This window comes from Opisthorchis viverrini (assembly GCF_000715545.1).
Source record: "Opisthorchis viverrini unplaced genomic scaffold opera_v5_570, whole genome shotgun sequence".
NCBI lineage: Eukaryota > Metazoa > Platyhelminthes > Trematoda > Opisthorchiida > Opisthorchiidae > Opisthorchis > Opisthorchis viverrini.
The window spans coordinates 113,024-128,752 of NW_008752225.1; the positions used below are offsets into that span (position 1 = coordinate 113,024).

Sequence of the window (15,729 nt, forward strand, 5' to 3'; positions counted from 1 at the left end):
TTTTCTCATACATCATGAATAAACATCTTATCTGCATTTCCAACCATGGTCACCTAATTCACTCAATTTTGCAAAAAGTCTAAGCTATCTGTCTTTCTCATTGCCATGGGTCTACATTGCCAAATGTAAGTGACACAGAGAGTCCTTAAACTTTAATGTTACCTTTCAAATTATTCGGTAACTTGAGCCTAACTCTTAGTCTAACACGTGCTAGACAAAGTGCTTGGAATTCGCTTAGCGTTAATGCTTGGCAGACGAGTGCTTTTGTATATGCAAAATAGCATCAAGTTGAACGCAGATCGCCTGTTAATGAATCTTCCAAGGTGTATCTAAAATCTAACGGTGGAAGATTTACCTACGTGAATATAAACGCCTCCTCTTACGTAAATCGATTTGGCAAGACCTAATATTCGAAAACTTGTGATATTTACATGCAAAACTAGCAAAGGGTGATGGGGCTACCTGTTTTCTTGCAGGTTATTTGCAGATAGGATGCAATTCAGTTGTAGCGCAAAATAAGCGCCACAGCCATTTCTACAAAATAAGAGAAGAATCCATGAGCGGATGTATTTGGAGGGCTTGCCCAATTTATTGAGCAATATTCATAGAGATCTAACATGTTCTTTACTTGTCCCTGTACTCCGGAAATTTTTATAAACGGTTTGTGTATAAACTCCGCCTGCATGCCAAAATATGCGTATCTTATATCTCATAGGAATTTGGTTTACCTACTGGGCGAAACTGATATACTTTAAAGGCTGGGTTGTTTCCATACCTTGACCCATTGATTTTTTAATGTCAAAAGTTGCGCAGCCATCAAAAAGGATAAAGTTTATGCTGATCCAGGATTTCTTTATTTAGGCTTCTGACCAGAATTCCTAAAAGTCTAGCTAAGTTAGAGTGTGACGTCGACAAAAAACTTTCCTGCCTCATCAATTGCCCGGGCTTCTTAGCTGCCTAATTGGAACCACTGAATAGCTTTATAGGAATCTAAATAGGCAAGTGGAGTTTTCAATATATTCCTTCATGGTTTACGCTAGAGATGTAGTTTCATTCTCATTATCGACGAATGTAACGAGCAGTTGACCCGTAAGGCGCTGTTAATCAGTAGATTGTATACTTATAGTTTTATATGAATGGCAGAACCTTACGTGCTACCAAGTTTCCGGAACCACGTCATATTCTGTCTAGCGATCATATAAAACACTGAGTTCATTTATTCCCTGTGCACTTTTCTCATCCACGAATTCATAAGATACCAAAGGTGATATTGATCCAATCATTTGAAACACGTCCTAAACTATCGCACAAATTTAAGACGACTTACAAATTGTCAGATTTAGTGATGTGTGAAATTTTGTGAAAATGTATAAGGAGATTACATTAATGGATGTTGATTTCATTGCACAATCACTGTTTTATGGGACTGTGGATTACGAAGTTCGGGGATATTCAAATATTACATAACCTTGGAGTTCATTCACGAATTCATAAGCAACCAAAGGTGATATCGATCCAATCATTTCAAACACGTCTTAACCTATCGCACAAATTTAAGACGACTTACGAATTGTCAGATTTAGTGATGTGTGTAATTTTGTGAAAATGTATCAGAAGATGACATTAATGGATGTTGATTTCATTGCACAATCACTGTTTTATGGGACTGTGGATTACAAAGTTCGGGGATATTCAAATATTACATAACCTTGGAGGACATTTGAACGGACCGCCAGTGCGGAAATGTTTAATGTCAGGCGAAAAATAAAAAAAAGATTGCGAATCCCCAGGTGAACATTACATTCTCTGGAACCACAGCCTTCAGGAAGAAACTTGCTCAAGCGGCCTTACGTAAATAGTTTACATTGCATGTGATTGGCGTGGCTAATCTTGAAAAAAATTTACAAATTACCAAATTCCGCCCCAAACTAGTTACGAAGTGACTATTTGCTCTTCGATACATTCCGCATAACTAAAATGTGCATGCGATTACCAACTACGTTTATCGTAGTCTCTCGTCCATAATAATAAGAAGCAAAGTTAATAAACCCTCAAGAGCGCATCCTCATTCACCAATTTTTTATACATGCAGCTTTTTCTAGAGTTATGCGCGCGCAACATGTATGTGGCGTAAATTAACTCGAATTGGAATCTAGACAAATCACAGAAGAGAACCTGTAAAATAGAAGATTTAATCCTTGTTTAATTGGTAATATTAAAGAGGTGTAGCTATTTACAAAGGCGGACACCTTGACTGCGCCCGCCCAACTGATCTATGGATGTCCCACCGGAAGCAACTTTCTTCTCCCCATATAACTAAAGCGTCAAAACCCCAATGGATATGCAGCCAACACATTCTACAATAACGGCCACTTTAAATTGTATGCAGTTCTTGTTCAAACTGGTGTTAGAAAATCTCCGTAGTGTTGTATGAGAACGACATTACGGGTACGATAACCAGTCTAGTAGAAATTTGTAGTTATCCACGAAACTATGCCAGATTTTCCGTGTCGAAATGAGACTTCCCCAATCCGACTCACTGCGGTTCTTACATTGACTGAAGGTAAACCCTGAAGCCACCCACCAAATGGGTTGTTATGCATTCTTGTGTAGTTAGAGCACACCCCCGCAATGTGGTAGATTGTTGGCCAGATTGCTGTAGTTGGGCTATTGTCGATAAATTCAAGACTCACTTTTGCCGCCCCAACAACATTATTTATGTGGCCAACTATTTCATCATCTTGTCTGTATGCTTTGGTAACTAAATTCCGTTTATAAAATTGCAACAGAATATACCTGGAATTCGTTGCAGTGGCATATCAACTACTCATTTGCTGCACACGTTTTTCTTTGGTTAGAGAATTTACTTCTGCGTGAGAGCTAAATAGGATTGAAAAGTTGTATCTCGTTGTACAACCATGTAACAACGCTGCAATAGCGACCTGACAGAGCAGGCGACATTCGATAATCACAACAAAGAATATTCAAGAAATAGCCAAAATTTATCCCGTAAAATTTCGCAGTCGAAATCATTTTCAGCATATCGCACCACAAAACGGAAGCACATAGATTTTAAAACGATTTTCAACCGTATCAAAATGTGGCCACCTAATTCCGCATGACGCCTTCGGATAACCAAGTAACTACGTGTGAGTCACATAATGCAAACGTCAGAGGCCACTTCGTTCAAGCTCAGAAAATGAGTTCATGAGACGTAAAAACTATTCGCAAATCGAATGGTGGCAAATAAAATCGCGTAAATTGATAACAGGTTGTACGCTGGCACGCAAACAACAAAAAAAAAAACGGAACTGAAACATCATTGTGTTCAACTCCGTCTCATAAAAACACCATGAAAACGAAAGGCGTCACACGAGCTATCCAGCTAAGCCAACGAATCGTGAGCGCCGCAAAGGGAACACAAATATTGCGCTCTATTCACTAGAGACGAAGAAAGAAATTCGCTTATGTGACATATTCATACCTAAATCAGGATTAAAGGTACTCGTGCAGCTGGCCATGCACATCTTAGACAGACGCGAAACAGTGAAGCACTTGCACAAGAACGACAATGCGTTTAGCCAGGTAACGTTCACTCGCCGCAGCACACGTCAATTCAGAAATCAGTGCATCGCACTACGCAAGCAGGCCCCATTGGACAAACAGTCGGTCTCAATATTACACCAATCGGCAGACGGGATAAATAAATCAAGTCAGGATTTATTGATGAATAACATTTGATTGCAAAAGTCTTCGGGCTACTTACAAGTCATCAAAACCTGTGGATTGTCAAGTGTTTAACAAGTAGCTTCCAATTCTAAAAAGCATTCGCAATCATACATTGAACGATGGACGAATACATGCGACCAATAGTGCTTAAGGTAAGATCGTAGCTTTCATATTGCTGCCCAAACTACGGGAGCAGTATTGAAGACTAGCGTGTACATTGTTTATGAGCACCGCTTCACTCAACTTACGCCACCACAACCACAAAGCGCTGGCAGTAGATTTGTGTGTAAATATTCACCAATTCGTTACCTATTCTAACGTTTTATTAATTTCTCACCCTTTAAAACATCACGCGGGCCAAGGGAATTCGGAGACCTGTGATCATCCGGTACGCCTACAAATGATTTTATGCGCTACATCACCCGACCGCAACACTGAATGCCATGGTACAGCCATGCGTCCAAAAAATATAAAAATAACATAATAAGAAAATATTCTGTGGTTTATGAGCATGCATTGTCATCTAACGTAACTCATTGCTCTTCCTGATCCATAGTTAAAAATGACGCGTTGATAGTCTAGTCGCTTTTTTCAACCATAAGCCTAACTATTTTCAGTGAAATGTGTTCTATTATCAGAGGTCACATCCGCAAAGACCGTGTTCTAACTTCGTCGAAATGAAAATCAATGGCTTAACTATGCTTTTACCAAGGGCACTAGGTTGGAAGCAAACCAAAAATTCATGAAAACACCGGAATCAGTGGCTTATAATGCGGTAAGGAACCAGACCCACCCTATTCTTACCCGAAATTGCAGCTTGCTTTAGTTAAAATCACAATGATCTGACGCCTTCAACAGATCTTGTTAAAATGAATGTACCACCACAAAAATATTCCAACCCCAGTCACTTTGTAAATACCTTTTGCGTTCCATGCCAAGTACATTGGGAACATTCTCACTGATACATCCCTCCCCTTCAATTGTACATTTGATTGGTTGCCGAACATTTATCACGGATTTGTTGAGCCTGGAAAGTGGTTTAAACAACAGCCTCAACAGTAAGGTTAGCTGCTTAAATTTTTCGGGAAACAATCAACCAAAGAAAACCAAAACAGCTTAGATTACGTTTCCATCAAATGAACAAGAATTTGGTTGCATATTTGTCTTGAAAATTTATATAAATGCTGAAATAGCTTGAATCAGGTACTTCTGGAATTCCTCCGCTCATTGGAAGAATCATTCCATAATGCTCAAAAACAGCCGTGTTTTGTTGATTCATTTAATGTGGTTATGTCCATGTTATCGCTTTAGTTATATCAACACATGTGCCGCTTAGAAGCAAAAGCAAATACTATTTTGCGCAAGCTGACATGCTCTCGAACACCGCCAAAATTGTAGAAATTTTCGAGTAGTCCTTCTGTACAGCAATAAAAACGGTTTAAAATAATCAAAACTCCCTTATGCTCTCTTACACTTGTGGCGTTTTGTACCTTTATTTTACTTCAATTATAACACCACGTATTTCATCAATTGCATAATCGTTTTTTGTTTGAATACGAAAAACTACAAAAACGCGCACTTGTGTAATGACACAGAGCGTGGTCACGTGCTTCGACTCACTCTTCTGATTTCGCTGGCGCTTGCAGCGGTCATTCGCGAGTCTGATGTACTAACTCTGGTACCAAAACATTTCAGACATCTTCGGAATCTATTATATGTGGGAACTGTTCAGAAGAAGACCTCTGGACCAACATAATTGGATTATTGTTTATTCGCTGACCTGGGCCAACGACGAACTATTTTAAAGAGAACAACTGTTAGTGAGTCTGTTCCATCTGACTTCTTTATTTTTGTACACCCAACCTAGCGTAACTATTTTTATTTCTTTACCACACACTCCTGGTGAACTAACTTATTGGGTAGCCAGACCACTACACACCCAAGATCATTTATTGAGGCTCATTTTTGGTTTACATTGAGCCATGGTTTGATCTTTTCATAATTGGTTGATTGTGATAAAATATCTCATTTTTTGTGCGGCGAACTTCTTAAAAAATGTGCGTTAATGTTGTCGGTGTAATTGCAAATGTTTATTCGTGCTTCAGTTAAAGGCATGGTGGCAAGAAGTCTTCCTGAATACGACATTTGCATGCGTAAGACGTGGCTTTAACCGTTGTTTATGAAAACCGCTTTTGTGTTTTTTAACACATCGAAAGTACGAAAAATCATCGGGGGATAACAAACTTGGACAGCTTTGCCAGTGTGAACTCTCTGCATTCTTAAAATTAAAAACCCCAAGTAAACTTCTTATGGAAACCCAGAAAAGGACGATGAAACTGCTCCAGTCAGTCGGCTGTGAATAATTTCTTAACGAATTAGTGAGAGGTTGGTGGTGACTATTCACCACGCTGCGTCTCACTGAATGTGTAGCCAGTAAGCGTTGGTTTAAACCGGGTTGTCTGACATTCAAGATGCTTTCGTTGTCCGTACATAAAAATTCTCGTAAAGAGTCGACAAATTCTCACGCGACGCACGTTGTGGAAGAGTTTGTCATCACTTTGAGCATCTTTATTGCACGTTCACGAGTAGTGTTACGAAATGGAGACCTGCCTCCCGGAAAAGCTTTTCTATGAAGAATAACAGCTTGATTAGCATTCGATCTATTATGGGGTCAACGGATGACTGTTTAGCTAAAAATTAAAGGAGAAAGTAAGTCAATTCAGGTGTGGATTCATAAGATTCCATGCAGGTCCCATTTGGTCCACTTCCCTTGAAAACCTTCCGTAAACCAAGCAGGTGTCTCCTGATTAAGTGTGGCATCTCTTGACAAACAGAGTTTCTACGAACACGTCGTTTGATTGAAACAACCCTGAGGTAACTGTATTAAGTTTGTGTAGCATCTTGTGTAGAAGCAAGCACTAAACAGCTTTTGCCCTTGAATAGAAAAATGCGGCGAAGATTCTCCCGAAGATGAAAGTAAGTGGCAAACTTCAAAGTATGTGGTCGCGGACTTCAACGTAGGGTTTCATATCTATCAAATCCCGACATATTTCTCGTCAAAAAGAAACATATCAATGGGCTAAGATTTTCACATTATGCAGATAGAATGTCGTTTTTTGGTGCCATTACCTTTCGATCTCCAAATTCCTTTCATTTATTCTTTGCTAATGCCAAATTCAACCTGCAGTATATGTTATTCAAACAAGAGAATGTCTGGTTGTTTGGTTTCTAAACATGAGGCCAATTTGACCATATTCATTGACTGTAATTGCGTAAAATCGTCCAGTGGATTTGCGGAAAAATTTGAAATGCTACCTAATGTGCAAACAAACATCACCCCATATAATGGGTGCTGATGAGTTTCCTGAAACCGTTTTCTGATAGCATATCTTTCTATGTAGGCTCCAATTTTTTTGTTTATTCACAGTAGATCCCAACGTAGAGTTATGTCGCGGTACGTTTAGAATACTTTTACCCTGAGCATTTACATTGGTTGACGTCTAAATGTTTGATGCTTTTCAAAGAAAGTTATATACAATTATTTCAAGAAGCAGTGCAGTACACTTAAAGTTGTAAAATTCAGACGCCCATAGGTTTATTCAAAATTGCAGTTCGGGCTAGATATTCGATAATTGCTTATTTATTTGTTTTGCAGATCAATGCAATCATGATGAGAAACGTCGTTGCTTGGGTGCGCCAGGTTCTTCTATGCTAGAGACACTAAATTTTCTTGTAATTAATGCGCACTTGGCGTTGTCAGTGATTAGCTTTCGCATGGATTTAAAAAAAATGTTCATTGATTTAATGGCAATGCAAACAGTATATGCCCTCGTACAAGGAAGCCAAAAACTGGTAATTGCTTTGATTACGTTATTCTAAAAAAATGATACGCTTTGGCCATTCAGTAACCAAACTGGCTTAATTAACAGGCATTGCCGGAAGGGTCATCTAAACTACAAGACATCTGCTGACGATGACTTACCTATGTTTTTCGCATTACCTCAACAATGTATTAATAGCATGATGCTACAAAACTATAAATTTTATTTCAGAGAGACATACTGAAAACGTCAGTGAACAGTGTATGTGGACACAATACGCGTTGTGTTTTCTTTATTTCTATGCTCATGGCTTAATAGAAACTTCTGAATTTGTCATCCTCATTCTAACGTGCGACTGCATGCATTCATTCAATCTCCATCATTTCCAACACTTTACTAACGGAATCACCATCCCAAAGTCTTTACTGCATTAGTTACACACCATCTCGTTTTTTTTGCAAACTGAAAGTGGAATGCTGGAAAATGGCACTAGAGCGCTGCATTGGTGAGTTCTACTGGACGTTTATATCAAAGCCAATGACATTTGATGCAAATCTTGCAAGCAGAACACTCTGCCATAAATAACGGCCACTGATTTAGAACGATCATCTTGGGCCTAACAACCTGAAGTTATCCACCTTTGACTTATTTTTATAATTAAAGTCCGCTGTGGCGAGGAACCCGCATGTCTACGTGAGTTTTGTCAAATACATGATATCTGAATCACATAATAGAGCACATGGTCCCCGGCTGCACCTGATTTTATTGGTAGAACAACATGAGTTTACTGATGCTTGCCATGTTATCTGTTTTTCTTTTTAGTATTATGTCACCTTGTTTACAGACCGCAGAGTGAGTTTCGCTTTGGCAAGTATGTAAACCACGCTAGTGTTCTGAGCACAACCAACAGCCCGAATGACTTCAGTGGAATCCACACAAATAAATACCCACTTGTTTGCATTTTAATGCACAAGCCGATAATTAATTCTCTAGCTAAAAATCACACATCTTACACGTTTTTATGACAAGAGCCCGCAAAAAGGCGCAAAAGTTATCGAAGTTGCAACAGACTGGGAACGTTTGTGCGGCATCTTGGGCCTAACAACCTGAAGTTATCCACCTTTGACTTATTTTTATAATTAAAGTCCGCTGTGGCGAGGAACCCGCATGTCTACGTGAGTTTTGTCAAATACATGATATCTGAATCACATAATAGAGCACATGGTCCCCGGCTGCACCTGATTTTATTGGTAGAACAACATGAGTTTACTGGTGCTTGCCATGTTATCTGTTTTTCTTTTTAGTATTATGTCACCTTGTTTACAGACCGCAGAGTGAGTTTCGCTTTTGCAAGTATGTAAACCACGCTAGTGTTCTGAGCACAACCAACAGCCCGAATGACTTCAGTGGAATCCACACAAATAAATACCCACTTGTTTGCATTTTAATGCACAAGCCGATAATTAATTCTCTAGCTAAAAATCACACATCTTACACGTTTTTTATGACAAGAGCCCGCAAAAAGGCGCAAACGTTATGGAAGTTGCAACAGGTTGGAAACATTTGTGCGGCAAATGTTTTCTTCATTCAGATTCCAATGACAGAAAGCGCTGAAAACTTCTTATCCTCTAAAAGCAGCAGCAAACACAAGGGGCATAATGCGCCAAATGGTGTGCCAAGGCCTGACTGCTGACCGAAAACTGCCATCCAATTTCAGCAATAAAACCCGCGTCATCCCGGAAGAAATTCTATTTCGGAAATTCACTCGTTTAATTAGGCTGGATACTTCAAAAGCGTCAAAGACAAAATGACAAAATTATCATGACATAGTGCGTCTAAATTTAGGGAACCCCGGAATAGATTTGAAAAGGGAAACACAATAATAATGTCCTATATTTTTGAGATGCTTTTATCAGGTCAGTATATGGGTTAAAATATGGTAGTGAACAATCAAATACGCAGCAAAGATTGTCACGCAATATATGTAGGCGCGAGGAATTTGTTTTTGTCGCACGTTAAGTCACATTAAGATGAAAGCTGTACGATATTTTAGAGACCCCTATAGCCACTTTGTCGATTGACTCGTGTCACATAACCTGAGCAGAGTCAGCGTTCGTAAGAATTCTTTTCGAGAGTTTGGCACAGGCCTTCGCAGACTCCTAGTGACTGAAACAAGGCAATACCGTCGAATCGAGACATGACGTCTACTGGGAACTCTACAAATAAAGTGAGGTGACTGGGTCCGATTAACCGCATTTTCAAACTACGTTAATTGCAGCAGTAACAAGGAGCGATTCCAGCATCACGAAGAGAAGATAAAAGGACGTCGCAACGGTTTCAGTGACCACATTAAAAATGCGATTACAGAAATTGATATAATTTTAACAACGTTGTCTGCGTTCAGCGTGTGGCTTGGTTATGAAAAACCGTCAAATCAAACGACCAAAATGAATAGGGAAACGGCTTTGGTGCGGAGTGTAGTTTTTTTAACTTTTTTAGGAGGAAGAGGCATATTCCTCGGTTTATATGACTTATGCGCACACATCTGAGTTAGCATCGAATCCGTTCTAATTATGAGGCGGCACTTGACCAGCGCAGTCTGACTGGCAACAGCAACAATCCAGCCGTCACACCAAAAGTAAAAACACGTTGCCTGGCTAATTAAATTGATGCTCGAAAACCGCAAGTTAATAGGATAACCAATAAACAACAGACGGTACTTGGGCCAGCAAGGCTTAAAACAGCTTAATTTGGCACTAATGCGTAACACTGATCATCGGTGTACCTCAGAGATGCGTAAATCATTCTTTATCTCACATCTGTCATTGTTTGTCAGATGTACGAACACTTGATCAATATAAATGCTAAGTAAAGGTCAAGATAACTACAGATTCCGTTTCAAATTCTTTCAAACGATCCACATAATAAATGCCTCTTTACTATTACGGGTGCCACTGCCAATTTCGAAGAAGCTCTACAACATCTTCTCGGTAAGTCGGAAAAAAATTTAAAATCCCTAATAGCCGTATCCCATTAGATTGTCGCCCAAACCTTGCTGGAATTTCTCGGTCTGTTGAGACTGACCGGTGGAGCGACGGGTTTTTTCATTGAAAGTCCTTTCAACAGGTTTATCACACCAAAATTATGGAGGCAACTTCATGTAATTTATGTCTGAGGATTAAAACGTTATGGCGATCAAGGGTGATTTTGAAGAGAAGTTCTCCACCAAATTTACTTCATTGCACGAAAACTTCTTTTGAATGGCTGCAACGCCGGTGTTCAGAAAAGTGGTAAAACATCGCTCTGGATCTTTTGACTGGTCACTGTCCAACATAGCAATTAACAACTAACCTTTATTACTGGAGGTAGGACATCCTCAACTACCGCGACGAAATCTTCACCGATGCTCGAAGATTGTAAAATGCCTAAGATAAAATATTTGTATTTATGGTGATACCCAAAATCATTTTAAAAGAGGGCCGTTCATATGAGCTCCGGTAAAAAGTAATCTCATGTCATTAGGTAATTTTTCTGTCTACTGTCATTGATTTTTACCGAAGACTAGATTTGCCATCCTGCATGGAGTCAGGCAAAATGCTCGCAACCACTACATGGGAAATGGCAGTTGAGGCAGCTCCATAGGGTGAGCCGGCCGTCTACCCAGATTAGCTTGTGGAATTCCCATAAACATGCGCAAATGCATATTCATAGAGACCGGAAAACTTTAGCACACTTATTCAGGTTGCTTATGACGAGCATTTTGGTATGGCATTCTCAATACAAACGCGGTTGAAAAGTTTACATAACGGTCTTTCGGGCCAAACAAAATACTTGTTTCCGCGGCAAAGGATTCGAAATATATTTCTGGATGCTCGTGCACTGATTGTTAGCTCTACACATGCAACTAAAGGTACATCTTACCATTGAAATTCAAAATAAATTTTATTCCCATTTTATATGCTGCCTAACCAATTATCAGAAGCTTCTCTGCGAAACAAGTCTGTAGTCAAATGTTTCTGAGAAATTTACATCACCCAAAACCGTTCGTGTTGGTAGCGTAAAAGCTCATCAGACCAAGTCGGCTTAGCAAATCATTTGCTGGAAGGCCAAAGTATCCACAGCTTTTGGATTGCGCGCGAAAATTTGATTTAATGGAACATGAGTATTTGGGGATCAGGACGGCAAAAATGGCATTTTGTGGACCCTGGGTTTGTTTAACCAACTTTTCGCCATGAATATATTTCCTGTTAAGCCAGTTATACTCTAGTTGAAAATGAACATCCTCTACCAAAGTTAAACCAATCAAAATGCATTTATTCTTACCGGGGCTTCTGGTTCTGCTATCTAGTGAATAAAGAGTGCTTTGGTGTTAAACTTTTAGAGAAACAACATCAACAATGTGCGTGATATACTACTCACAGGCTTCCCAAAAAGTTTTCTACAGTTAGCCGATTTCGTCCTTCGTATAGCTCAATATGTGAACACAGTTCTGAGTTGTCCGTTGAACATGCCTCCTCTTTAAAATAAAAGTTACGGAATAAGCAAAATAGGCTTGTCTGCAAACCAAGTTGGCTTTCAGAGAGACTCAGCTGGAATTTGAGCGAATCATTCGTTCATTGTGCTGCATCAAATGCAACATTAATTGGCTTGGTGGAACACGTTAAGTTGCACAGAAACATCACGAAAGAGTCATTCATCTGGATTCCAGGTGATTCCCCCGTAATATTTAACACCCTTAAAATTTAGCGTATGGGGCTTCAGTAATTTTGCTATGGTTTGCTGGGGCGAAGACGATGCCCTTTACTCGGATTATTTGTGCATATCTGCCGCCTCCAATCGACATGTAATGATTCTTTGCAGTACGTGTCTTAACACACCCTATGCATTTGATACTGAGCTTTGGTGATCATTGTGACACTAGGTCACCGTACGCAATTTTTTTTCGTAGAACCGCTCATTTTCTTATATATCCTTTGAATAACCAACTCAAGATAGGTGATGCAAAACTGTGTCATACATTAGTCTCCGTGGTCAAACAATTTTAAAACAATCACTGAAGTTTTTCGGATTTGTTGAACGTTTACTTAAAATTCTAACTTCTTCTTTGACTTAATATCTTTTTGTGGTAAATGCGATTGATTGCTGTCTATGCCGACCGGTCCAACTGAATTAAATTCCTCCAAAAATTTTCAAAGTGCAACGTCATCTATGACAACACAATATTGCTAGACACCCACAAAATTTGGCACCAAAATGATAGAATTGGCGGAATTTTCAGCTGTGAGGATTAATTTCGATGAATGTTGTCAGCACATTACTACATTACCAGTAAGAATAAACCGGAAAGTATACTCGAGACACTATCACTTCAGGGAAATTTCTTATAATTGGTGCAACTTGCGTTCACTTTTATACCGCGGACGTGCTCATTCGTTGGAGTCTAAACTCAGCTTCCCTAAGCGTACTTTCATCTTGAAATGCCATATGCGAAAAATATTGTAAAATGAATCACAATTTGTGTAAAAACTTCATGGGCTAATTTCCATTCTTCAGACTAATCACACAGACACGGATACAAATATCACTGATCGCATGTGATTTAATCACATATGCTCACCATCGCACAGTAGGTAGTAAGGCGACTGAGGTGAGCACTAAACACATGAGAGATCAACCTGAGTTATCTGTAAATCCATCTCAGGATGAAATGCGGGGTTGCGTCGATGTATGTTCATTGTATGCACAAACTACTGAGAGCATTGTTTGTACGTGTTTACTCAAAACTTTGTCGGTGGACTGAACCGTTAGATAATAGCTTCAGCTGTCATTTTTCGCAGAATAAAATTATACCAACCTGAAGTTGGCACCCAATACACTTGAGTTCAAGCTTACAACGTGGGTAGCTAATGCGCGGCAAAATATCTGCAAATAGCTTATCGAAAAATTCGTCGGCTGAAGTAATTGTAATATAGATATGGTATGTCTCCAAATTGTCTGTGTTACAGTAACTGATAATATTTGCGTCAGACGGGGCCGGTAGATGTACACCCATTCGATCGGAACACAAAGATTTTTTTCTTTTGAAGGGTTAAAAATCATTGCGCTTCCGCCATGATGCAAGAACTTCTCACCTAGGGGTATCATACGTTTTATCAGCTAGAGACTTCACTCAATAAATATCAGATGACACGAATAGAATATCGCACATAAGTCTTCGCGAATAACCAGAAACAGATGCCGCCGTAAGTTCTCCAGTGCACGTTAGACACAATGCTTCAACAAAGGGCACCGATTACTAGCGCGCAAAAGTTTGAGCCTGAAGATCCCCATTTCGGGGCCGTTTCGAAGCTCCCCTCATCTGTGTGTTCTATCCGTCTTACTTATGGATGTAAACGCAAATATCTACGTACAGCTGTGCGCACTGTTTGAGTGCTCTTCATTTACAAGTGTTGGTATATGTTGAAGGGTATATGTGATATGTGATCCATATGACGCCCCAATAAGTTAGACAGAAACAGGAATCCCGGCCTTCTAGGTGTTGCCGAGGTAGTGCAAACACCAGTCGATGTATAGTATTTCATGGTAACGCGATTTATTGTCTAGTAAACGCCTGTCGGTTTTTGTGACACATATATGGAAAACTTACCCTTACAATTTTAAAATTTTGATTAAAGAGTTCGTATGCACCAAAACCTACCTATTATTTTATACAACTGAAGCCAGTGACAGATGCGTAGCACAATTCGGCTATTCGGCTGTATCTCGAATGAGCAGAGTGCACATATTACCCATTTTTCACATTTCCAACAAAGGCCCAAAGTACGTTTTGATACTCTCCATGATGGCTTGCATACCACTTCCGATAACCTCAACTTGTTCATGGTTGATGTTGGTAGCTACAGTCACAATCACATTTAGGTATTTCAAAATCACAATACAAGTGGTTAACCTCTGTCTGGCAGAAATCTCATTCAATAGAAAGATGAACAATGATATCAAATTTATTCCCTTTAAATGCACACTTTAAACATTGGAGACCAACACCAGAGATAAAATTACAAGCGTTGATCTGGCTCTCTTTCAACTTTCATCTTGCTGTCCGCATGAGGCCATACGTAATTAAGAATTTTGCGCCGCAGGTATCAAAAAGATAAAGTGGCCCTAAATCACTGGAAGTATGTAACTCCTCCTTACCAGCTCCTTTACAAAAGTTTGCCATATGTTGTACTATACCAAGTTGATTGAGTTTTAGGTTTTGCCTATTTTTGGCTTCTCCGCCAGCTCCAGAGTGAACCCAGTTAACGATGAATTATGCAATGCATTGCAAGCACTGGTAATTCACTTAGCCAAAAAGTATATTGCACGTATCAGCAGCCCGTCTACACGTAAGATCCAGTGGAGCTGCGCACACATGCTTGATTTGTTGGAATTTGATAGTTGGCTGTACGTTTTTGCCTGAAGGCTGCAGGCAACTGGAGGAATAATCCACTCTGACTGAGTCAGGATCGGCAGTAGAAGGATTCACTGTTCTAATAAATGGAATTGTCTTTGGTAAACAAGGTTTGCTATGTCCGACAGATAAGATCAGATTTTCGCACGGCTGTTGTAGACTTCGCTCGGCTCGTGGGTATAGTCCTCAGGCCAAAGCCTAGGGGCCGTAATTACCCATTGGCAGATAAACATTATCTTTTCAACTGCAACATGGCTACAGTAACAAGCGTGGGGCGCTGTCATCTATTGAGGGATTGTGACCTAGTACAATGTACAGGGATTGTTTGCACAGAAGACAATAATTTTTTTTGAACTAATGATTCGCAACGGACTGGACCAACATGCCATTCCTCTGTATTGGATTTTGTTGTGCGCACAAATATATGGCCTATACCTTTGCAGATTAAACAATAAAGTTGACATTATGAAATTCCGTACCATGTGAAACCAAACAAGATAAATTCGGTACGCTCTCTAAGCATCCTAGCGAAAAGCAGCCCATTTTAGTAATAACCATGCACAGGCTGTATTTTGTAGCTCAAAGAATAGTGAAATGTTTGCGCTTCGGGGGTTTTATGATTGAACTCATTTTATATAGTTGTATATAATGGATTGTATGTCTTCAGGCTTTAATTTGTTCGGTTATAAAATACGACTTTTTGATCACATTTTAGGGGGGGAACGCAAA

General features: G+C 39.6%; 1 protein-coding gene across 1 annotated transcript in view; it reads left to right on the forward strand.

The window, feature by feature from the left end:
- Positions 1–15,729, forward strand: part of T265_15516 (hypothetical protein) — a gene marked incomplete at both ends in the record, with an annotated part of 146,781 nt that overhangs the window by 106,665 nt on the left and 24,387 nt on the right. The window contains 3 exons of the mRNA XM_009178466.1: positions 7,385–7,581; positions 8,373–8,402; positions 8,855–8,884. Of these exons, the coding sequence (XP_009176730.1) occupies positions 7,385–7,581; positions 8,373–8,402; positions 8,855–8,884 (257 nt within the window). The remainder of the gene's footprint in view (positions 1–7,384; positions 7,582–8,372; positions 8,403–8,854; positions 8,885–15,729) is intronic.